Here is a 26,238-nt window from a genome sequence, read left to right on the forward strand (position 1 = left end):
GGGTACACAGTGACCCCTGATGCCTTTGAGTCCTTGTAATATGTTTGTTTCAATAACTGTAGCATGGAGTACAGTGCACCTGCCTGATGGAATTTTCAACTGGGCCTATGAAATATCATCAAGATATAGATTTATGGATATAGATGACAATCCGGAATCTCTAGTATGAAATGTTTCATCTCCTTTAGGACCTCTGAGTTCAGCAGCCATGAGTGCAGACCAGGAAATGGCCGTTTTTGGGGAGGCTGCTCCTTACCTCCGAAAGTCTGAAAAGGAGCGCATTGAGGCCCAGAATAGGCCCTTTGACGCCAAGACATCTGTCTTTGTGGTCGAGCCCAAGGAATCCTTTGTCAAAGGGACCATCCAGAGCAGAGAAGGTGGGAAAGTGACAGTGAAGACCGAAGGAGGAGCAGTGAGTAGACTCCCAGGAGCCAACCACATTCTACTGATTATTTTGTTTGGTCACTCAGTTGACAAACAGTTACCCTTCCTGTTTACCAGACTCTGACAGTGAGAGAAGACCAAGTCTTCCCCATGAACCCTCCCAAGTTTGACAAGATTGAGGACATGGCCATGATGACCCACCTGAACGAGCCAGGAGTGCTGTACAACCTCAAAGAGCGTTACACAGCCTGGATGATCTACGTGAGTGCCCCCCACCCCCAAAGTGGGCTTTATCACTGGACCCTGTCAGCCCATTATAGTATAAATGGGTTACAAGTAGCGACTCATTGCACTTTCACTAGTAATGTAACTAGTTAAAAGGTTCACGATTGCTGTTGTAAGGCACAACCCAACAGCTGGCACTTAATCCTTTGTCTTCTCATCCAAAGCCAGGCAAGGCCGTTGTCCACAAGGATTGGGTTTGCCAGAGAGCCCCTGAACAAACGCTGGAGCAGCTACTGTTTATATCTCAACCACATGCTTACATCTCCCCTCATCCCCATTCCTGATACAGAATCATTCAGAAGGAAAATATAAACTCATGTATTAACACTTAAAAATAATGTTTTTAAAGACCAAGTTTCACTCCTCCAAAATAACCACAATTTGTATCTCTGTGTTCTGGTCCCTTCTGTGTGGAATGTCTCTTTGATGAAAACTTTCCAACTTCCCCAGGCAAAGTTGGATGTTGTGTCCTGTTGTTTCTGTCTCTGCAATAACACTGACAATGTTTTTCCACCATCAGTCATTTACATGTCTGTCTCCTACATAGACTGAAAGTTCCTCAAGGAACAACATCTCATTTATGTTTCATTCTTAGGGCCTTGCAGAGGCTTTGCACATAATACGAACTCAGTAGTACTTTCTAATTGAATCTATTATGTTAGGCTGACATTTCTGTATAGGGTTTTCTTGGTTTTTTGTTTTCTGGCCCTACCATACGGCTTGCAGGATCTTAGTTCCCTGACCAGGGATCAAACCCACGCCCCCTACAACAGGAGCTCAGAGTCCTAACCACTGGACCGTCAGGGAATTCCCGTCATTTCTGTATAGTTTAGCCGCTGCTGCTATTCAGCTGGACAACACCTACACAAGTGTACCTGGTGTTTAGAGTCAGCATCCATTCTGATTGGTTGGTACTTATCCTAGACCAGTTGTCAAAGATTTTGGAAACCCATCTGTTGTAATCTTAATGTATTTACATCATTTTGTGTTCTGTATCTTTATAACCCAGTAGTATTTTACAAATATTTCCCCAGTATTGCTGCATACTGGATAAATGACTGGATCATAGTATCTTAAGAAGATTTTCCATAGTTCACCTATTCCGTATTGTTGAGTACTTAGGTACCAAATTTATGTTTTCATGAATTTGAAGATCTTAATGCTACAAAGGAAATATATGCCCATTTTCTAAACTACAGTAAAAAATGTCTTATACTACATTTTAAAAACCCCAAAACTTTGGAGCTCCTGCTATGTGAAAATCACTGGGACAAATCCCAAAAGGAATAATGAGAAGTCTAAGCTATAGTCCCTTCCCTCAAGGATTCTGCTGTCTTGTTGAACCTTTCAACTAGTTTTCGTGCTGATGCCTTGAAGACATGTCGAGCACTTGATTAAAGTGTTCCTTTTAGTGAAAATTCATTTAATGAGTGAATTGCACAAATCACGGGAAAGGTGTTCGGCTAGTTATTCTTTCTTATTCCCTTGCATAGACCTACTCGGGCCTCTTCTGTGTCACCGTCAACCCCTACAAGTGGCTGCCAGTGTACAACCCTGAGGTGGTGGCTGCCTACCGAGGCAAAAAGCGCCAGGAGGCCCCGCCCCACATCTTCTCCATTTCTGACAACGCCTATCAGTTCATGCTGACTGGTGAGTTGGATGTTTTGTGCATCTTTTTGGAACAGAACCATAGGAGAAAGAGACTCTACCTGTCTCAGCACACTCTTTGAGGTGGTCCCCTAAATGCTATTGCCCTTTGCCCAGAACCAACCTAAACACACTCCAGATTTTAAGGTGTATCTGGTATTAAAACAGTTATACTGTACATCTTATTCCTAGAATATTGTCTCAGCTAAGTCAGTCTAAGGTACAAAGGCACTCTGGGGAAAGGGTTGAAAGATTTCCCCTTCAGAGAGAGTAAAACATCAAAATGAACTTTTACTTTCCCTAAAAATATGACTAAGGCCATGATTATTTCCAAGCTACCACCTTTACCATATTTACTCTTTCTCACGCACTAAAAGTATCTCAAATGCCTATTTTGCATTACTTCTTGTACCTACAATAAACATGCTACTAACTTGTCATCTAAATCCACCTGAAAACCCAAAAGTCCACTTTCAGTGAGTATTTAGTGGTGGAGTATAAAAAGAGAAAGTCTGCTGCTTCTTTGCAGCGTTCTGTTTCAGTGGCAGTCTGTACACTAATGTGCGGGGGGTGGCACAGGGAGCAGGAGAGAGGGGTTCTGGCAAAGGTGCTAGGCCTAGGGCCACCAAGTCCTCGGGATTGCTGAAAAATACCAAGTCCACGGGGCTTCCCTGGTGGCGCAGTGGTTGAGAGTCCGCCTGCCGATGCAGGGGACACGGGTTCGTGTCCCGGTCCAGGAAGATCCCACATGCCGCGGAGCAGCTGGGCCCGTGAGCCATGGCCACTGAGCCTGCGCATCCGGAGCCTGTGCTCCGCAACGGGAGAAGCCACAACAGTGAGAGGCCCGCATACCGCAAAAAAAAAAAAAATACTAAGTCCATGCCATTTTATGTACTCTCCATTTACAAATATTGGGTTGGCCAAAATGTTCGTTCAGGTTTTTCCGTAAGATGTTAGGCAGTATTGACCGTCCTTAATTTCTCTTTTGTAGACCGCGAGAATCAGTCAATCCTGATCACGTAAGTAGATCTGATGCTTTCTTTTCATGACTGCAAAAGCTACCAGCTTTGGGACCTCTACTGACTTGGTTTTTATTTGACAGTGGAGAATCCGGGGCTGGGAAGACTGTGAACACGAAGCGTGTCATCCAGTACTTTGCAACAATTGCAGTCACTGGGGAGAAGAGGAAGGACGAAGGTACTGCTGGCAAAATGCAGGTGGGTCTGATTGCCACATCCAGATCCAAGCTGTCAAGTAAGAAACTCCCGAGCCCCACATGTAAGGACTGCTCTTGCCTTTGCAGGGGACTCTGGAAGATCAAATCATCAGTGCCAACCCCCTGCTCGAGGCCTTTGGCAACGCCAAGACCGTGAGGAATGATAACTCCTCTCGCTTTGTAAGTCTCTTGGCCACTATTACAGACACTGCTCACTGGTCAAAATTTATGGGATGCTTGTGAATATATTCTCTGAGTCTTTTTCATTCCATTCCAATTTCATTATATTATACCATGGTTCTTTCCTTTTCCTCTGAGCATGTAATAACATGGATCCAAGTCCTGTCTAAAAAGATATATGACCCGGGCTTCCCTGGTGGCGCAGTGGTTGAGAGTCCGCCTGCCGATGCAGGGGACACGGGTTCGTGCCCTGGTCCGAGAGGATCCCACATGCTGCGGAGCGGCTGGGCCCGTGAGCCATGGCCGCTGAGCCTGTGCGTCCGGAGCCTGTGCTCCACGACAGGAGAGGCCACAACAGTGAGAAGCCCGCGTACCGCAAAAAAAAAAAAAAAAAAAAAAAAAAAAAAAGATATATGACCCTATATCTGAGTTCATCTTTCACTATTTACAATTATCCACAATTTTTAAATTTTAAAGATAAAATTATTTTACCTAAAAAATAGGAGATACACCTTTTTCTACCTGAAACAAATTGTCTCTGAATTGATTTAATATTAAAATGTTAGCACTTCAAGTGTTTTGAGTTTCTCAAAGATTTGATATGATTCAAAAACAAAGTAGTAATGTTAATTTTTCTTTCAAGGGTAAATTCATTAGAATCCACTTTGGCACTACAGGAAAACTGGCTTCTGCTGATATTGAAACATGTAAGTGCTTGGATATACTTTACAATAATTTCTGTTTCTTATGACCTATAATATTGACTAAAATTTGCATCTCATATGAATTTTTACATTTTTCCTCTTTGTTATTTATTTCCTTCCAGATCTGTTAGAGAAGTCTAGAGTTACTTTCCAGCTTAAGGCTGAAAGGAGCTATCATATTTTTTATCAGATCACATCAAACAAGAAACCAGAACTAATTGGTAAGAAATGTCATAATTCCTTTTCAAAATTACTACACCCGCACCTAGCAATGCCTGGTCCAACTCAGTATTCCATGATGGAATTTTGTCAACTGTACATATTGTCTTGATTTTGAAAACAGCTTTGTAAGTTTGGTAAAAATTTATGTGTGCTCATTATAAAAATTCAAAGGGAAAACTGAAAATAACACCTCCAAATCCTATCACTATGAAAATAATCACTATAACCACTTGAATGAATATCATTCCAGTCATTTTCTGTAGATATATCTTTACAAATAGATACATACATACAGTAACTGGAATCACAGTTACATGCTCTTCCATAATCTCTTTTTTTTCATTGGGCAGTAACATATCATGGCTTTTTCCATCCTAGTGCCTTAGAATTTGTCTAGAAATCTGTTATTTTAATGAAGAGGATATTTCTGCTTACCTTTGCTCTGTTTCATGTACTTAGAAATGCTTCTGATTACCACCAACCCATTCGATTTCCCATTCGTCAGTCAAGGGGAGATCAGCGTGCCCAGCATTGATGATCAGGAAGAATTGATGGCCACGGATGTAAGTAGAACACAAGAAAATTAGAATGATTATTTGGGATCAGAGCAATGGTCCCGCTAGATAAATACTCAAGTTTCTCATAGAAATCACAAAAGAAGATTCAAAGATGGGCGTGGATGTGCCACCTGGAGTCAACTGAAAAGACTGGGATGTGCCCCTGCAACATCTCACTTTCCCGTGATAGTCTTTTAAAGAGCTATCCTTTCTGAATTTCCCTAAACCATTATTTTATAATCTACTTGCATTAAATCCATACCACCTCTCAAAATAATAAGTTTACTATCCTTGTTCTCTATTTTAAGTTTACTTTTTGCATCTTCAGAGGGTATGTGCCTGTGATTCCAATGCTCTGCGCTGGCTTCCAGTTGACTAGCTCCCTAGACACACAATCTAAGGAGTTCCTTGTTTCCATCAGTACTGGTAGTTTCCTCAGTCTGACCAACAAATCAGGAATTATCCAAATGTGAACTATTAATAGTAAACATGTGGATCATAACCTGACAGTTATTCTATTGGTTCTGTTGGCAGAGTGCTATTGATATCTTGGGCTTTACTAATGATGAGAAGGTATCTATCTACAAGCTCACGGGGGCTGTGATGCACTATGGAAACTTGAAATTCAAGCAAAAGCAGCGTGAGGAGCAAGCGGAGCCAGATGGCACTGAAGGTATCAACTGAGTCATCCACCTGACTTCATGTTTGTTTGAAAATCACACTTAAAAAAAAAAATTATTGGGGCTTCCCTGGTGGCACAGTGGTTGAGAGTCCGCCTGCCGATGCAGGGGACACGGGTTCGTGCCCCGGTCCGGTAAGATCCCACATGCCGCGGAGCGGCTGGGCCCGTGAGCCATGGCCGCTGAGCCTGCACATCCGGAGCCTGTGCTCCTCAACGGGAGAGGCCACAACAGTGAGAGGCCCGCGTACCGCAAAAAAAAAAAAAAAAAAAAAAAATTAATTTAATTTATTTATTTTTGGCTGTGTTGGGACTCCGTTGCTGCGTGCGGGCTTTCTCTAGTTGCAGTGAGCAGGGGCTTCTCATTGCGGTGGCTTCTCTTGTTGCAGGGCACAGGCTCTAGGCATGCGGGTAGTTGTGGCACACAGGCTCAGTAGTTGTGGTTCGCGGGCTTAGTTGCTCTGTGGCATGTGGGATCTTCCCGGACCAGGGATCGAACCTGTGTCCCCTGCATTGGCAGGTGGATTCTTAACTACTGCGCCACCAAGGAAGCCCAAAACTCACATTCTTAACTTGTTACCCTTGAGCTTTCCTGGGAAGACAAATTCATTTCCAAGAATTGCATTTGAAAGTATACCTATATAAGATATGTGCGGCATGGGTATCAGACATATGTCCCTACAATTTCTGAAGTTCTTTAGGGAACACTACCTATAACAAAGGTCTTGAACTTAGTGAAGAAAATGGGCAAGAATACTCAAAAAGATATTCTGAAAACACTGCACAAAATGCCTGTAGCTTAAAAAAAATTTTTTTTTATTTGAGGAAGTGGGTTGCTTTGGGCCATAATAACATCATTCTATCCTTTCTTCCTTTCAGTTGCTGACAAGGCAGCCTACCTCCAGAGTCTGAACTCTGCTGACCTGCTCAAAGCCCTCTGCAACCCCAGGGTCAAGGTCGGCAATGAGTATGTCACCAAAGGCCAGACTGTAGAGCAGGTAGGTGCATAATTCAAGTTCACAGCCAGGGATGCAAGCATTTCAAGGTCCTCTATGAACCTCAAGGGATACACCTTTGTCTTTCAAGGTGTACAATGCAGTGGGCGCCCTGGCCAGAGCTGTCTATGAAAAGATGTTCCTGTGGATGGTCACCCGCATCAACCAGCAGCTGGACACCAAGCAGCCCAGGCAGTACTTCATCGGGGTCTTGGACATCGCCGGCTTTGAGATCTTTGATGTGAGTTGGTAGTACATTGCTAAGGGGTTTTTACAGTAAAGCAATGGAAACATCAATAAGAAGAAATCTGTGAATATTATAACCTTTTATTACCAAGGTCAAAAAGTTATGCTAAAATTTAAAAGTCAGTGATTGGGCAGCTAATCATTTATTGTAGTGGCAATCCCACTTTTATGATAAATAAGCTACTTAATGAGGACTCTTTAACTTGCTACATGATCCAAAGGCAGTTAGGAATTAGGTTGTTGTAGTGAGGGGTTTAAAAATCCCACAATGCAAAGTGGAGTTAATATAAAAATATCAAAATAAACCTGTGCAGTGCATAATATGCTCTGAATATGTGGCAGGGAAACCATTCAGAAACACTTAGGCAGATAATAAGAGCTGAGAAAAGGTCAGCAATTTAGAGTCAGCATTAATAAATTCAATGCAAGGAACCCTTAATTCTCATCAATGTGATATGGGATAAAAACTCATATTTGATTATAAGACACATTTTTCCTGCTTATAGTTTTAAAGAAGTTTATCTTTTTCTAATTATAAATGCAAAACCTAGGCATGGCAGAAATTATGGAAAATGAAGGAAAAGGAGCCCATGTTAATTCCACTATTTATATCTAGTTAATGTTAACATTTTGGCTTTTAAAAACCTATGAGTGTGTGTTAATATACTGTACATAATATTTGGAATCTTGATTTTTTTCGCTTCACATCAAAGAGTAGGGGTGGCAATTATCGCTCCCTTGCAACGCCGACCATGATGGCTTCCACACAACAGACTCCTCCCAGTCAGCTTCTAAGGGGTTTCAAATTAGCTGTTAAATGTGTCAACAGAAAATGCAGAAGATGATGGGAATAAACATGGAATGATTAAGTAGGAACTCAGAAAAGCACCTGAGTCAATTTGAGCAAGTGCAAGAAAAGAGAATTAATAATAATGATGATTTAGGATTTTGTATAAAATGGCAGCAGAGAAAACAGTAGATTTCACAGCCCCCCAAGGATTTTGATACCCATAATCTAAAAGCTATTCTACATTTTTAAATTAAGAAGCCCTATATCTTAAACTGTTCAATTTGCTAACAGAAAAGTAAACACATCCGTTTATTTAGTTCAACAGCCTGGAGCAGCTGTGCATCAACTTCACCAACGAGAAGCTGCAGCAGTTCTTCAACCACCACATGTTCGTGCTGGAGCAGGAGGAGTACAAGAAGGAGGGCATCGAGTGGGAGTTCATCGACTTCGGCATGGACCTGGCCGCCTGCATTGAGCTCATCGAGAAGGTCTGTTTCAAGTTTTGGAAACTATGTTCTGTGAGAAATAAATTATTCACTGCACCTTGTTTAATTTCTATAGACAAAGAAAAATGCTTACATAGAACTGTAACTTTGTGTTGTGGTCTGCTTTCAGCCGATGGGCATCTTCTCCATCCTGGAAGAGGAGTGCATGTTCCCCAAGGCCACAGACACCTCCTTCAAGAACAAGCTGTATGAACAGCATCTTGGAAAGTCTTCCAACTTCCAAAAACCCAAGGTGGTTAAAGGCAGGGCTGAGGCCCACTTCTCCCTGGTGCACTATGCCGGCATCGTGGACTACAACATTACTGGCTGGCTGGACAAGAACAAGGACCCCCTGAACGAGACGGTGGTCGGGCTGTACCAGAAGTCTGCAATGAAGACTCTAGCTCACCTCTTCTCTGGGGCTCAAAGTATGGATGCAGGTAATGCTCAAAAAAATCCCAACATGTTCTCCTGATGCTACAAAATGCGATGTTAGATTGAGGCTAGTGATATCATAGCCCAGGCTGAAGTGCTGCAGGGCCAAATCTATTGTGCCTCCAAGTCCTGAGTAAGTAGGCTGCATTGTGATTATACATTCACTCCAGCACTGATGGAGGTCCTACTGCAAAGGGTCAGAAAGGAACTTTCAACATCTCCACCAATGAAAAGGCTTGGCTTCTATGATTCTCTCCTGCTTTTTCCTCCATATCTGCTGGTTACTGAGTACCACTGAAAAGTGGATGCAAACTTAGTTGACATATAAGATTCATTCAGGCTCAAACAGAGAGGTCACCTGTGTTGGAAAAATGTTCCATCTGAGCACAGAAGTCAACAAATAGGCAAGAAATAGCCCTGTCAATTCAAAACTACGTTTGAATGACACCTTTTCTTATTTTTTCTCCAGAGGCGGGCGGCGGGTCCAAGAGAGGTGGTAAGAAGAAGGGCTCTTCTTTCCAGACCGTGTCTGCCCTTTTCAGAGTAAGAAAGAAACGGTTTTTGACACTCTCTTGTTATTTTGGGAATTTGTTTTTAAAAGCACAAAGCCTTCTCTCCACAAGTCATTTAGGAAAGGACTGACCTTAACTAAGGGCTTCTGTTCGTCTAGCTTCGAAGAGGAGAGCTTTAAATTACTCAGGAATTATCAGGTCATCTTTCATGCTAAGCCAAATAATAAAAAATATTTTACAGGAAATGTTATAAAACATAATGCTCTGCACTGCATAATCTAGTTGAGTCGTGGAAATAAGCAATGGCATGTGCTCAGAGACTAAATCACCAGTAGGACTAATGAAAATCTAACAGCTAGGCTTTAAGGAACCTAATATGGTATCCATGTTCATAATCTAGTCAATTCTCAATTTAACTGGTAGGATTGTTCCCCTTATAGATAATCTTTATGCCCTAGAAGTTGACAGAGCTGGAAAGGGGAAGCTGTATTTATGAGAATAAGTCCAAATGTAGTGTAGGCTTGTGTTTCCTTCCTGGAGAACCACAGAGTTTGGTAGAAGGGTGACCATCCAGGATGGGAAGGCAATGGCTTTGTAGATGTATGTGGGTGGCCAGGGACAAGGGTAGGAAGGAGGACGGTGCTTGTATACACTGAAAAGAATCACCTGACAGCCTGCTTTATATGTGTAACTCCTGCCAACTCAAGTGGAGAAAGAGCTATTAAGGAGGAAACTGCATGTCAGGAAAAGTTTATCAAGGTGGTACCTTAAGTTAATGTGGTCCAGAAGGATCATTCAACTCAGCTATGGACGTTGATTTTATAGACATCACCAAATGCTCATAACCATGTCTAAATCTCAGATAACAGGATTTTCCCTGATTTTACAGGAGAATCTGAACAAGTTGATGACCAACCTCAGGAGTACCCATCCTCACTTTGTGCGGTGCATCATCCCCAATGAAACAAAAACGCCGGGTAAGAAGTTCTAGAGTGGAAGCACAAAGCATGACTGCCATACCTCCTTTTAACAAAACTCTGCAGTGAAATAAATACGGGTTTTTTAGGGGCCATGGAGCACGAGCTGGTCCTGCACCAGCTGCGTTGTAACGGTGTGCTGGAGGGCATCCGCATCTGCAGGAAGGGCTTCCCAAGCAGAATCCTGTATGCAGACTTCAAACAGAGGTCAGACTCTCCTAATTATGGTGTTTCCTGGAGTTTAGTACAAATACATTTAGTGCAAGCAAAACAATTTAGTGAAAAATATGCCTTTGTTATTTTTAATTTGCTACAAAAAGAGTAAAAAGTTATAAGCCTCAAAACACCTTTCAAACACAGATATGCCACATACTAAGCACTCTAGAGACTTTCCACTGGGTTTACCATGCTCCTGGCTTAGCTCATAGATGTCTACATTAACTTCAATAATTATGAGAACAACCATTTTTGACTGCTTAATATGTTTGGATTATTTCATTTAATCCTTCCAAAAACTGAGTAGAGGTAAGTACTATCAATAGCAAATGCATCTAGCAAGGATAATATGTTTTTTTGTTGGTCATCTACACACTAATGTGAACAAAATTGTAGAATACTTTCCTGAGAACAGGGTCTGATGAGGCAGAAAGGAAAGCTGCAACTGCGCAGGAAGGTAAAATGGAATAAAAATAGACAGTAGATACTAGATTGACCATCTATGTATACAATGTCCTTCCTGTGAAGAAAGAATAATTGTTTTAAAGCTCTTGGGTTTTTTAATGGATCATTTAATACTTAGCTACTTCTAGTCTCATCAATAAACCAAGTTTTAAAAAACTATATTTACTTTACCAGATACAAGGTATTAAATGCAAGTGCAATCCCTGAAGGACAATTCATTGACAGCAAGAAGGCTTCTGAGAAGCTCCTTGCGTCCATCGACGTTGACCACACCCAGTATAAATTTGGTCACACCAAGGTAATAGTCTCTAAGGCCCACCAGACACTATGCCTGTCCCTTTGGAGCCAATGGAAAGTTTCTGATCTGCAACTCTACCCATGCACAGGTCTTTTTCAAAGCTGGCCTTCTGGGGCTCCTAGAGGAGATGCGAGATGACAAGCTGGCCCAGCTGATTACTCGAACCCAGGCCAGGTGCAAAGGGTTCTTGGCAAGAGTGGAGTACCACAAGATGGTGGAGAGGAGGTATACAAACATATTGCTTGTCTAGTCACATCCTTCAGAAGCATATTTGAGGTGGCTTAGAGTTAAGGCTCAGATATGATAAGGCCACCAGAGTAAGAAGGGATGAATAAGAGTCTGATGCTGAAGTGGAGATATACATGTACCAGAAAAGTTAAGGTAGGAATCATCATCACGGAATACATCGAATGCTCGGGTAAAAAATAAAAAGGAGAAAGAAGCATAATAAAAAAGAGGTAGAGATGTGTAGGTCTTATCTAACAAGAGAAAACATACTATTGAGTAAGCAGAGACAAAGTGTTGCCCTAGCATTTGGTTCTAATATGAATTTACTGGGTAGATCATTAAATAAGACACACTGAACTGCATAGCAGACAGTATTTTCAACAGTGGTTTTACTCAAGATGCAGAAACACTTCTTCATCTGATCATTTCTGTTATTGAATTATTATGATTTAACTTATTAAGGGCAAAATTGGTGAAAAAAATTTTTTCAGTAAGTTAATACAATTTCACCGAGGTACCTGGATTTTTAGTGATCTAATTTGATGCAGGGACAGAGTTCTAAGACTACGAGTCAGGTGTCTCAAACTGCAGGACGCATATGAACGGGATCCATAGGGAGAAATGCATTTTATATTGCTACCTGTATATCCATGAATACATGCATGTGTGTGTAAATATATAAATAATTTACATGGAACAGATTTTCGATCACCTGTAGTTCTGCTCATATCTTTTACTGTATTCTATTTCATTAAAAATAATAAGTTTGGTCATGAACCTATATATATATTTATATATATAGATATATGTAGATATATATAGATATATATTGGGGCAATTAATTGCCCATATATGAAGGTAATTAATTTTTTAAAATAATTTAGATTAAAACAAATGTGATGAGATTAGAGTAGAATGCAAAAATCATACAACATCAAAATATAAAACCAGAGATTTTTCAAAGAAATTCTGAGTTTTTAATGAGTCCCTTTATCCCATGCCCCACATCCCTGAGGGGTCTGGTTCCCCCTTCACTGCTCTCAGTGGCATTCACATAGGAAAGTTTGCAAAGCACTAAAGCAGAGCAGTACTTCTCAAAGGGTGGTCCTTGGACCTACACCATCAGCATCTCTTGCAAACTTGTTAAAAATGCAAATTTTAGGCCCCACCTCATATCTGCAGAATCTGACTCTCTGGGGAAAGGGTCCAGGAACCAGTATTTGATGAGATGAGATCATCAAGACATTAGATGAGGGACTTCCCTGGTGGCACAGTGGTTAAGAATCCGCCTACCAATGCAAGGGACACGGGCTCGATCCCTGGTCTGGGAAGATCCCACATGCCATGGAGCAACTAAGCCCATGCACCACAACTACTGAGCCTGTGCTCTAGAGCCCGGGATCCACAACTACTGAGCCTGCGTGCCACAACTACTGAAGCCCGTGCGCCTAGAGCCTGTGCTCTGCAACGAGAGAAGCCACCGCAAGGAGAAGCCTGCACACCACAACGAAGAGTAGCCCCCACCTGTCACAACTAGAGAAAGCCCACATGCAGCAACGAAAACCCAACACAGCCAAAAAAATAAAATAAATTTAAAAAAAAGAAGTTAGATGATTCTTATGCACACAAAAGTTTGAGAAGCACCAACGTAGAGAAAGGAATGATTAATGAGTCCTTGACCACCATCCCCAAATATAATTTCTTTCGTCTGTGCTTTTGAAAGTAGGTGAGGAACATGGTGGAGGGCAGAACCTCCAACTCTCACTGCCAAGATTCCACCTCATTTCATCATCCACACAATATCTAATTTGCATCAATTAAATTTCAGGGAGTCTCTCTTCTGCATCCAGTACAACATCCGAGCCTTCATGAATGTCAAGCACTGGCCCTGGATGAAACTCTTCTTCAAGATCAAGCCCCTGCTGAAGAGTGCGGAGACGGAGAAGGAGATGGCCACCATGAAGGAAGAGTTCGAGAGAACTAAAGAAGAACTCGCCAAGTCAGAGGCAAAAAGGAAGGAACTGGAAGAAAAGATGGTGTCACTGTTGAAAGAAAAAAATGACTTGCAGCTCCAAGTTCAGGCTGTAAGTAGTGGTATCATCCTGTGTACTGCTAATCAGGACGCAAGCACTATGACTCTAGCCACAACTAGAGGCAGTGTGTTGGGTAGTCAGAGTGAGAGACACACACTAGAGGGAGAAGGTTAGAGCGCTCTGATGGTCCTAATGAGTCCTTATTCCTTCATCACCCAATACTGCCCCCAAACCAGACCCAGGGCAATGAGCTAGAACTGACCATTTTCTTCCATTCTGTACAATTTCATCAAACTACAGGGTTTACAACTTCTTTTCCCTATGAAGATAGTCCTTGAAAGTGATTTTAACATGAAGCTAGCCCAGATAAAATATTAAGGAGAGGATAGCATGGAGAGAGTGATTTGTTTTCTTTGAAACTTCCCTGAACTTCTAGATGTCTATGGGTCTTAAATCACAGCATGTAGAGCTGACAAATAACAGTATTCTACATCAATTTTTATTGAATTATTGTTTGTTATTCATCTCCAAAACTGAGATTTGCTCCTTCCAATCCATCTCCATAGTCAGTGCCGTAGCACATCACACCCGGGCTGCTGCATCAGTACCTAATTTGCTCTGCCTACCCCCAACTCTCTCTCTCCAACCAGCCTGCTGCTACTCCCAAACCAAGTATTTTAGAATTGCTTCCATCAACTCTGAAATGTAATTTATGAGACTGTCTTTCATTTGGAGTGAACTCAATTGGTCTGGTATAATTTACTCATCACAAAATCGTATGTTTTCCCTGCTGATTAAGATTGGTCTCTTCTGTCAAGTTTGGGCGGTGTAATAATTCCTTCTTTTAGATTACAGAAGGGAAAAGAGCTGTTTTTCTGTCCCCACCCCTTTCGAATCTATCCTGAATTCTCTTCTCTTGTCCCTAGAGAATCACTTAGACTCTGTCCTACACCACTATACTCACTACCTGGCTATATGCAGCACATTTTATTCTTTTATATATTCAAAGACTGATATGGAGGCTCACTGATGAATGTATCTGTCAATTTCTCTCTCATTTCCTGTCCACCCCCAACCCTCTTAAGTAGAAACATAGGTTGCTAGGAATTTCTTGATCACTGTATGCCTCAAATAGAATTTAGAGCATCTTAACCAGGATCATCCGCCAAGACTACAAAGGGAAATAATTCAGTGGCGGCTCCATACAGAATTTCTCCCGCTGGAACCCTTTCTCTCCTCCTGATCCTTCCCCCAATAAATTCATTTCTATAAGACCAAATCCTACCCATTCTCAAAGCCCAACTCAAATGCCACTTCATTCATGAAACCATATCTGACACAACTTCTCTGATCTCTTATGTCACTAACTGGTTTCTGAATTAATGGTAGCTTGTTAGGGTAAAGTTTTCTAATCTACTGTAGAATGTACTCTTCTAAAGGAACAGGACAATATCTGATACATTTTGTTTTTCTCACAATGTGGAGCGCCCTGCATCACACACAGCAGGTGGTTCATAAAAGTTTAAGCCAAAGAACCAATAGTGGTGATTTACACCGTTATCATTGTGAAATACTTCATTCTTACTTCCCAATTTTGATTTTGTTTCCAATTCAAGGAAGCTGAAGGCTTGGCTGATGCAGAGGAAAGATGTGACCAGCTGATCAAAACCAAAATCCAGCTCGAAGCCAAAATCAAGGAGGTGACTGAGAGAGCTGAGGATGAGGAAGAGATCAATGCTGAGCTGACGGCCAAGAAGAGGAAACTGGAGGACGAATGTTCGGAACTGAAGAAAGACATAGATGACCTTGAGCTGACACTGGCCAAGGTTGAGAAGGAGAAACATGCCACGGAAAATAAGGTAGGAAATGTATACAAGGAAAGTTTACTTTTTTATTATTATTAGGGAATACAAGCATAAAACTGAAGCCACCAAAATGTAACATGTAATGCAAAGTGTTTTTACTTCCTAAGGTGAAAAACCTCACAGAAGAGATGGCAAGTCTGGATGAAAACATCGCAAAGCTGACCAAGGAGAAGAAGGCCCTCCAGGAGGCCCACCAGCAGACCCTGGATGACCTGCAGGCAGAAGAGGACAAAGTCAACACTCTGACCAAAGCTAAAACCAAGCTAGAGCAGCAAGTGGATGACGTAAGTCGAGGATTATCAAGGAAATTATTTTCTTTGAAAGGAAGCTAAGCAATCCTTTTGACTCAACATTATTTGTATTTAGCTTGAAGGGTCTTTGGAGCAAGAAAAGAAACTTCGCATGGACCTAGAAAGGGCTAAGAGGAAGCTTGAAGGTGACCTCAAGTTGGCCCAAGAGTCCATAATGGACATTGAAAATGAAAAACAACAAATTGATGAAAAGCTCAAAAAGTAAGTAAAAAGAATTGCTTATCAACTTGCTTCCAATGTTGCATATGAACTCAACTGCTATCCTTTGCTACTTTTCAAAAAGGAAAGAGTTTGAAATCAGCAATTTGCAAAGCAAGATTGAAGATGAACAAGCACTTGGCATTCAACTGCAGAAGAAGATCAAAGAGCTGCAAGTAAGTTCATATTTCCATCAGTCTGGCTCAAAGAGGCACAGTTATGACATAAAACGGCTAAAACTGAGCTTTTCCCCACTGCCAGGCCCGCATCGAGGAGCTGGAGGAGGAGATCGAGGCGGAGCGGGCCTCCCGCGCCAAAGCAGAGAAGCAGCGCTCGGACCTCTCCCGGGAGCTGGAGGAGATCAGCGAGCGGCTGGAGGAGGCCGGCGGGGCCACTGCGGTCCAGATTGAGATGAACAAGAAGCGGGAGGCCGAGTTCCAGAAAATGCGCCGGGACCTGGAGGAGGCCACCCTGCAGCACGAGGCCACGGCGGCCACGCTGAGGAAGAAGCAGGCGGACAGTGTGGCCGAGCTGGGGGAGCAGATTGACAACCTGCAGAGGGTCAAGCAGAAGCTGGAGAAAGAGAAGAGTGAGATGAAGATGGAGATTGATGACCTTGCTAGCAATGTAGAAACCATCTCTAAAGCCAAGGTACCGCAGTCTGAGAAACTGTCATTGACAACAATGACCCTTTATGTGCATGTCAGTCTGCACAGGGCCCTTTACACACAACATGTCATTTGTTCTTTGTAGTAATCCAGGAGGTAAGCAAGAAAGATATTAGTATGTGTATTATGTCCACTTAATCATATGAAGAAACTAATATTCAGAGACGCGAAGCACATCGGCCCCATGACGCTACTAACAAATGACGGCACCAGCAGTGAGCACAGGTCGTGAGTGTTCTCTTGTTCTCCAACTGGAGAACACAGCTCCCCAAAATCCCCAATTATCCCATAAGCAAAGCTTCATTGCACATAAAAACAATCAAGTATTTATAAACATGCTTTTAGAAAATGTGCCATTCAATTCTCACAAAATCTTAAATTCAGTAGATGATCTTTAGAATTTTTATTAGAGGCAGACCTCAGAGATACTGCGGGTTTGGTTCCAGACCACCACAATGAAGCAACTATCAAAATAAAGCAATTCACACAAATGTCTTGGTCTCCCAGTGCATATAAAAGTTATGTTTACACTATTCTGTAGCCTATTAAGTGTGCAATAGCATTATGTCTAAAAAAATATACATCCCTTAATTTAAAAATACTGTATTGCTAAAAAAAGTGCTAACCATCATCTGAGCCTTCAACGAGTCATCGTAGTAACATCAAAGATCACTGATCACAGACCACTGTAACAAATATAATAATGAAAAAGTTTGAATATTGTGAGAATTACCAAAATGTGATGCAGAGACATGAAGTGGGCAAATGCTATTGGGAAAATGGCGCTGACAGACTTATTGGACACAGGGTTGCCACAAACCTTCAATTTGTAAAAAAAACAAAAAAAACCCAAAAAAACAAAAACAAAAAACATGCAGTATCTGTGAAGAGCAGCAAAATGAGGTATGCCTGGAATACTGAACAAAGCTTCACAATTAGCTTTTTAAAAACCCTAATGTATAGTGTCAACTTAGGACAGCAATCATAAAATATATAGAAAAAATTCCAATATATCATATTACATATAAGAAAATTTATTTTATATGTCAAAATAAATATTTTTCTGTTTTAGAAGAAATTGCAGCCATAGCAAAATATTATTAAAATGTCTTCATTTGCTTCTTCTACTTTTTCTCTCACAGGGAAACATAGAGAAGATGTGCCGCACCCTGGAAGACCAAGTGAGTGAGCTGAAATCGAAGGAGGAAGAGCAACAGCGGCTGATCAGTGACCTGACAACCCAGAGGGGACGCCTGCAGACAGAATCTGGTAACTCTCTCCTCTATGAGGCCTAAAAGTGGAGACGATGTGGTCAAAAACAACTGATATGGTGATGTGAGAGCCTAATAAAAGCAACTGAGAACATGTGTGATTCACTGAACAGCTCAGGCTCTCATCCTACAGGCAAGGTCACTTGGGGACAATGCTGGAGATGAAGACTTCCATAGGACTGGGTCAAGCTCTGCCCCACAAACGCCTTGAGGATTTGGTCACATGGAGGGGATGCTTAGGATCAGGAGTCACTCCAGCATGGGTCCAGGGCTCCTGTTTTAGACTAAGCTTCTTTTTATCTAGATCAGAGTGAACCGAATTCCTGAATAGGGCAATGGATAACCCAGTCCCTCAAAAGTCTTATGAAACAGGGACAATGTAGAATTAGAAATTTTAGCTACCTTCTTTGACAGTTATCAACAGGTTTTGCATGATATTATATAACCCTGGAAGAATCAGTTATGGAGAGAACAAAGAGAATTTAAGCTGTATTTATTCATTCAGGTTAATATGTAAGTTTCACCATAAAAATGAGAAATTTGACATTAGCATGAAGGTGTCAACAGAGAATTCAATCATCTGAGTACTCAACTGGAAGGCGGTGTTGAGAGTTTAAACTTATTTCTAATATGGGCTTGCAAAACTTTTTCTTTGCTTTAAAACGTGGTGCCATGTCTTTTGCCTATCAGGTGAACTTTCACGTCAGCTAGATGAAAAAGAATCTTTGGTGTCTCAGTTATCAAGGGGCAAGCAAGCATTTACTCAACAGACTGAGGAATTAAAGAGGCAACTTGAAGAGGAGATAAAGGTAACTATCGTTTTAAGACTCATTTTTTCCCCCTAACCTAACCCTAATTGGAGTCCATTACACCAACTTTAAAAAGGTTTTGAAACTTAAGAATTAAACAATTAAATATACAGTAAAAAGAAGGTGTAACTACCTCCACAGGCCAAGAATGCCCTGGCCCACGCCCTGCAGTCAGCCCGCCACGACTGTGACCTGCTGCGGGAACAGTATGAGGAGGAGCAGGAATCCAAGGCCGAGATGCAGAGGGCGCTATCCAAGGCCAACAGTGAGGTGGCCCAGTGGAGGACCAAATACGAGACGGACGCCATCCAGCGCACGGAGGAGCTGGAGGAGGCCAAGTATGTGTGCAGATAGGAGAGAATGTGCAGAGAAGGCTGGATGTTGAATCAGAAAGACACAACCTTTGAAGATTCAGTGAATTATCCCACAAACGTTCATTAATTAGCTCCTATTTGCCAGGCACTATCAGGCCCTGAGAATAAGACAGGAATAAAGCAAACACCATCACTACCGTCCTAGCCTCAAATCTAGTTAAGGAAACAAAGAATAACAAGTAATTATACAGATAACCAGCCTTATTGCTGGTTATCAAGCACACCAAGCTCATTGCTGCTTCAGGGATTTGCAGTTGTTGGCCCCTCTGCGTCTGGAATACTCTCCCCACCGATCTCCCTCTGGCTCACTCTGACTTCTTTTAGATCTTGACTGAAATGTTACCTCCTCGGAGAGGACTTCCCTGAGTATCTAGAATAGTTGGCCACGCCATATTCCATTTTATTTTCCTTCACTGCACTTATATCTGCAATGTGTTGTTATGCATTTTCTCACTTGCTTATTGTTTCTCACTTGTTTGGAAGCTTCACGAGGCAGGGACCTTTTCAGTCCTGTTCACTGCTGTGTACTCAGCATCTGGTTCATAAAAGCTCATCAATATTTGTTGAGTGAATGAATGGATATTTTTAATATGAAGTTCCCCATACTTTTCAGCATGGTAATAGTTCATAATTCTTGGTTTGGTTCACTTCTTTCTACAAACATAATCTTCAAGGAAGAAGCTGGCCCAGCGGCTGCAGGCTGCTGAGGAACATGTAGAAGCTGTGAACGCCAAATGCGCTTCCCTTGAGAAGACGAAGCAGCGGTTACAGAATGAGGTCGAGGACCTCATGCTCGATGTGGAAAGGACAAACGCTGCCTGCGCAGCTCTGGACAAAAAGCAAAGGAACTTCGATAAGGTAGTTTCTACAGCAGCCTCTGCTCTCCACCATTGTCCTCTATCCTTTCCAGGAGGTAACCACTCTCGGTGGGTGTTTCAGGTCCTGGCAGAATGGAAACAGAAGTATGAGGAAACTCATGTCGAGCTCGAGGCCGCTCAGAAGGAGGCCCGCTCTCTTGGCACTGAGCTGTTCAAGATGAAGAACGCCTACGAGGAGTCCTTGGATCAGCTAGAAACTTTGAAACGAGAGAACAAAAACTTGCAGCGTGAGTCCCTTTCACTTTCAATAATTTTCATGCCTTGGAGGAACCTTCCTCTTATGTCCTATGTCTGATCAAACCTCTACCTGTCTTTTACCCAAACAACAGAGGAGATTTCTGACCTCACTGAGCAGATTGCAGAAGGAGGGAAACGTATGCATGAACTGGAGAAAGTAAAGAAACAAGTGGAACAAGAAAAGTCTGAAATTCAGGCTGCTTTAGAAGAAGCAGAGGTACAAGTCAAAAATGTGCATTGTAAACAGATACAAAAAAAAAATTAGGACTAGCCACATATATTGAACAGAAAAAGAAACAGCACAAAATTAGTGGAAGGAACATGTGCAGAAAAACTTCTGAATGCTTCCATTCCCTGCTAATGTCACCCCTTGCTGTCATTAAGGCATCTCTTGAACACGAGGAGGGAAAGATCCTGCGCATCCAGCTGGAGCTGAACCAAGTCAAGTCTGAAGTTGACAGGAAAATTGCTGAAAAGGATGAGGAAATTGACCAGCTGAAGAGGAACCACATTAGAGTCGTGGAGTCCATGCAGAGCACGCTGGATGCTGAGATCAGGAGCAGAAATGATGCCATCAGGCTCAAGAAGAAGATGGAGGGAGACCTCAACGAAATGGAAATCCAGCTGAACCACGCCAACCGCACGGCTGCTGAGGCCCTGAAGAACTACAGGAACACTCAAGCCATCCTCAAGGTAAATGGGCTCAGGAGATGGTCCCAGGGCAGTTGGGGTGACTGCAGCCCTGAGAACAAGGTGTCTCAATGATCGTTCTTCCACAGGATACCCAGCTCCACCTGGATGATGCTCTCCGGGGCCAAGAGGACCTGAAGGAGCAGCTGGCGATCGTGGAGCGCAGAGCCACCCTGCTGCAGGCCGAGATCGAGGAGCTGCGGGCCACCCTGGAGCAGACGGAGAGGAGCAGGAAGATGGCAGAGCAGGAGCTCCTGGACGCCAGCGAGCGCGTCCAGCTCCTGCACACCCAGGTGAGTATAACATAAAAGTCAAAAATACAGTGGACTGAAAATGAAATTCTTGCTCAAATCTTAGTACTATCTAAAAATTTATTCATAATGTTTTATGGAGGTTAAAGTTTAAAATATGTAATATCTTTGGATTAACAATATTTTTGTTTATATGAACTATGACATTCAGAGTTGACTGTCTTGTAAAAGTATACTGTCAACTCAGATAATTTATGGAACGAGAAGGGATACTAATTAGTTACCTTAATTAATTAGTTTGTGGGTTCATTAGAACATTGGACATTATAATTTTGCTCTCATGTACTTAGTATTTCCAAATTTGATATTTTAACCAGAACACCAGCCTGATCAACACGAAAAAGAAGCTGGAGACAGACATCTCCCAAATCCAGGGAGAGATGGAGGACATTATCCAAGAGGCTCGCAATGCAGAAGAGAAGGCCAAGAAGGCCATCACTGACGTGAGCAGAGGACCACACGGGAGTGGTCAAGTTAGAATCTTGATGGGCTGTCTCAGCTCTCTCTACTGGTTTTGTTTTACTGCTAATTAGGCAGCCATGATGGCCGAGGAGCTGAAGAAGGAGCAGGACACCAGCGCCCACCTGGAGCGGATGAAGAAGAACCTGGAGCAGACGGTGAAGGACCTGCAGCACCGCCTGGACGAGGCTGAGCAGCTGGCCCTGAAGGGCGGGAAGAAGCAGATCCAGAAGCTGGAGGCCAGGGTGGGTCTCTCAATATCTATCTATTTCCATTTGTTCCCAATGCCTTACTGGATCAAAACTCTTAAGAGCCTACTTATTCGCAGGTGCGTGAGCTGGAAGGAGAGGTCGAGAGTGAGCAAAAGCGTAGTGCGGAAGCTGTCAAGGGTCTTCGGAAACATGAGAGGAGAGTGAAGGAACTCACCTACCAGGTACAGCAACAGTTTTTATCAGCTAAGCACTCCTTGCATATACAGGAAACAGTCACATGAGATGATACAACAGTCATGTGCCTTTGAAGTAAGGCCCTGTGGTTTTTATCATCTTTCAGACGGAAGAAGATCGGAAAAATATACTCAGGCTTCAGGACTTGGTAGATAAACTTCAGGCAAAAGTGAAATCTTACAAGAGACAAGCTGAGGAGGCTGTAAGTATCCTTAAGACAGAGGGAAGGGAGAAGTCCTCTGTTAAGAAAAACTAATAAATAAATAATTAGATTTACTATTTACTTCTTGTAGTAAATAAGCTGTTTGCTTCATAGAAGTCTGTTTACTTCTTAAAAATGTTTGCACATTTTTTAACTTATTGCTTACTATCTGTAATATTAATAGATTGATTTTTAAAGTTAACATTCAACCCACAAAGAAACCTCAAAAAATTTCAAAGCAGAAATAATACAGGCCACATTCTCTAGCCACAGTGTGATAAAGTTGTAAAGTAATGAGAACATATAAACAAAAATTTCCGAGCACTTAAATGTTAAAAAACTAACTTTCCTAAAAAATGTTTGGATTAAATAAAAACATAATTACTGAATAATTTTTAACTGTAAATAAAATTTCAAGGAAGAAGAGACTTTTATAAGTCTAGAATGTAACCAAAGCTGTCCTTGAAGGACAATTCATTGCTTTATATGCTTTCATTATGAATCAAGAATTTTAAAAAATGAAGAAAACTGACAGTCCAATAAAGAAATCATAAATAATAATAAAATAACAAAAGTAAGAGGTGTTGATAAAGATAAAGGTAGAGGGCTTCCCTGGTGGCGCAGTGGTTGAGAGTCCGCCTGCTGGTGCAGAGGACGTGGGTTCGTGCCCCGGTCCGGGAGGATCCCACGTGCCGCGGAGCGGCTGGGCCTGTGAGCCGTGGCCGCTGGGCCTGTGCGTCCGGAGCCTGTGCTCCGCAGTGGGAGAGGCCACAATGGTGAGAGGCCCCCGTACTGCACACACAAAAAAAAAAAAAAAAAAAAGATAAAGGTAGAAATTAATGAATTAGAGTATTCTATTTTCTAATTTGATAATCTCACTAACATCTAGGGAATTAATAAAATAAATACACTTATAACTAGATTAATCAAGGAAAAAGTGAGAGAAAATACAAACTCACAACATTACAGATGAGAAATGGGACAAACCATACAGGTAGAAAGGTAATTTTTAAATGTAAAATATAAATGTTAAGACAGTTAAAATCTTAAAGAAATAAGAGAATATAAATTACTAAGTTGGCTGAATAAGTTATTTCAGAAATACTTCTGAAAATGGACTCAGGTCCAGATATGTCTTTCAAAATTTCAAGGAACAGATAATCCCTGAGCTATGTAAGCCATTCCAGAGCATGGTAGAAGATGAAAAGATTTCCAAATCATTTTAAGAAGCTTGCATAACCCGCATACCAAAACCTGTCCAAAAGAGAACAGGGGGGAAGACACTAAAGGCAGTTTTATTCATGAGTATAGTTATAGCAACCCTTACTTTTATTAAGGAGACTGTCGGGACTTCCCTGGCGGTCCAGTGGTTAAGACTCTGCGCTCCCAATGCAGGGGTCCTGGGTTCGATCCCTGGTCAGGGAACTAGATCCCACATGCATGCCACAACTAAGAGTTCACATGTCACAACTAAGGAGCTCACCTGCTGCAACTAAGTCCCTGTGCAACCAAATAAAAATAAATAAATAAATATTAAGAAGACTGTCCATCAGTGATTAAATAGGCTTAATTCCTACAAAGTAAGGATTACTTAATATTAAGGAGTCTGTCAATAGAATCATTACATCCAAAGTAGGAGAAAAAAAGTGATTGCTTTGAAATGTGCCAAAATGATATATGATAAAAATTCAACATTTATTTCAATATAAAGAAGCTATTAAGAAATTCATCCTTAATGATAAAGAATATCTAACTCAAGTGAATAGTCATCTTCCAGCAAGCATTAACAAGCATGATTTTATCCTTGCCTTCTTCTCTGCTCTTATATTTTTCTTACTCTAATTGTAGTACATATTTTTTTCCACCTTTTGGTTGCAAAAGTAGAGTTGCGATTATTTATGAGACACGGAGCCCCAAATAAATCACAAAGTTAATTTCAATGATAAGCAAAATTCAGAAGGTGGTAAGACAATAAGGTTTCCCGCTGGGTATTTTAACTTTTCTGCAGATGGCAAGTCCTTTCTTCCCTTAGGCCTACAGAGTCTAGAAAGATGACCAGTATGGGTACCTTACAATTCCATTTTTATTCTCAGGAGGAACAATCCAATACAAATCTATCTAAATTCCGCAAGCTCCAGCATGAACTGGAGGAGGCCGAGGAAAGAGCTGACATTGCTGAGTCCCAGGTCAACAAGCTGCGGGTGAAGAGCCGGGAGGTTCACACGAAAGTCATAAGTGAAGAGTGATCATGTCCTGACGCTATGGAATGACTGGAGAGAAGCACAAAATGTGAAGTCTTTGGTCATTTCTCTCTGTAATTATTGTCTATCCTGCCCTACTGCAAAAGAAATAAAGAGCATAGGGCACTGTGCAAGCAATATCCTTAGACTGGTCTTCTTTTCTCTCTCTCTCCTGAAGCGATGTCAAAACATGAATAATCACAAGACTATCAAACAGTCACATTCGACCTGCCACTAAGAAGGAATTAAGTACTTGCTTTTATTTTAGGTCTATAGTAATACTTTAAGACCATAAAGTTGTCACTGATCAGGGAAGCCTGTTCTGATGCACAGAAATACGGAAGTTATTTTTATTTCTAACCTTTCCCTAATAGTGGGGTATAGCAGGATCTTAGAAAGCTCCTGCTTCCCCTAACATGAACCTATTTTCCGGGTCTATACAAAGGATGGCACTAGTTACATTTTCACACAGGGGATGCCTCCTGAACTATATCATTAATTCTTGTTGCTTAATAACTAATACAAATTCAATGGAGTATTATTAGCACAGGAAGATTTTCATCATTAATACATGTAATATATACAATATATTCATAGTATATGCACTGGATAATGGGTACCACATGAAACAGTGAGATGTGACCTTTCTCCATGTGAAAGCTACAAAGTGGCTATAAAGTCTGGAGACAAAGGAACTATTATTCTATATATTATTATCAATAGGCAAGTATGTTTTCAGACTTCATGGCCCCCTGTAATCAGGTGAAGAGCCAAAATAAATGAATAAAAGTATCGATAAAATATGATCCCCAAATAAATTATTCACATGTATATTAAACCCACATAATGATACATATGAATTTGGTGCAAAAACTAGCTATGGTAGCAATCTGAGTAACTCAGAGGAGCTTCCTGAGAGAATCAAGATTTTTAAATTTTTATTTTATTTATTTATTTTTGGCTGCGTTGGGTCTTCGTTGCTGCACGCAGGCTTTCTCTACTTGTAGCGAGCGGGGGTTACTCTTCGTTGCAGTGCATGGGCTTCTCATCGTGGTGGCTTCTCTTGTTGCAAAGCACAGGCTCTAGGCATGCGGGCTTCAGTAGTTGTGGCTCACAGGCTCAGTAGTTGTGGCTCACAGGCTCTAGAGCACAGTCTCAGTAGTTGTGGCACATGGGCTTAGTTGCTCTGCGGCATGTGGGATCTTCCCAGATCAGGGCCTGAACCCGTGTCCCCTGCATTGGCAGGCGGATTCTTAACCACTGCGCCACCAGGGAAGCCCGAGAAACAAGATTTTTTAAGCTGGATTTAGTTGCGATGCATAGCCAAAAAAATAGCCTTCCTGGACAGTGTAAAGGAAAAACTGAATGGTGACTTCCCATCTGGATAGAAAGCAAGAGTATATTGGTTTAAATGGCCCTGCAAGAGAATGACTTAATTAGATGTGTGGAAGTAGGTTCACAGATAATTTGGATTCACACTGGCCTTAGGAAGGGTGTGGAATCGCTCCTCGCTGCACTGGCCCCCTTCACTGCGTTCCCACGTCACCTGTAAATGCTTAGGTGCCTCAGAACTTGGCAGTAATAACCAAAACCAACATCTATTCTCTACTTACTGGAGAATCTATCCAGAGCAGTCAAAAGGCTGTCTTAAAATTCCCATCAAATCCTATTGAGAGCATTATTAAAATGTTCTCTTTCTGAGAACACCGTGACATTTTGCAGATG

The 26,238-nt window shown here is 41.7% G+C and overlaps 1 protein-coding gene across 2 annotated transcripts; it reads left to right on the forward strand.

Annotated features, from left to right (window-relative positions):
• Window positions 1-208: 208 nt before the first annotated feature.
• Window positions 209-24,619, forward strand: LOC309794274 (myosin-2; the record flags this gene model as incomplete). Of its 2 annotated transcripts, none has more annotated exons than XM_082605530.1 (38): window positions 209-412; window positions 502-645; window positions 2,163-2,319; window positions 3,308-3,335; window positions 3,419-3,533; window positions 3,620-3,712; window positions 4,356-4,419; window positions 4,539-4,637; window positions 5,098-5,201; window positions 5,730-5,868; window positions 6,754-6,872; window positions 6,961-7,110; window positions 8,223-8,393; window positions 8,521-8,830; window positions 9,295-9,368; window positions 10,227-10,314; window positions 10,404-10,521; window positions 11,170-11,293; window positions 11,382-11,518; window positions 13,350-13,605; window positions 15,171-15,413; window positions 15,527-15,703; window positions 15,786-15,931; window positions 16,014-16,104; window positions 16,190-16,579; window positions 17,739-17,865; window positions 18,558-18,676; window positions 18,818-19,014; window positions 19,725-19,908; window positions 19,990-20,155; window positions 20,258-20,382; window positions 20,550-20,858; window positions 20,945-21,148; window positions 21,484-21,609; window positions 21,700-21,870; window positions 21,954-22,058; window positions 22,178-22,273; window positions 24,367-24,619. In XM_082605530.1, the coding sequence occupies 38 exons, from the start codon at window positions 209-211 to the stop codon at window positions 24,517-24,519; spliced, it is 5,823 nt and encodes a 1,940-aa protein (XP_082461656.1). In that variant the 3' UTR covers window positions 24,520-24,619. The 2 variants fall into 2 exon arrangements, with proteins under 2 accessions (XP_082461656.1, XP_082461657.1); XM_082605531.1 differs by having other exon boundaries at window positions 227-412; window positions 3,419-3,527.
• Window positions 24,620-26,238: the final 1,619 nt, after the last annotated feature.

The sequence above is a fragment of the Mesoplodon mirus genome, assembly GCF_964341445.2.
Source record: "Mesoplodon mirus genome assembly, chromosome: 18".
NCBI lineage: Eukaryota > Metazoa > Chordata > Mammalia > Artiodactyla > Ziphiidae > Mesoplodon > Mesoplodon mirus.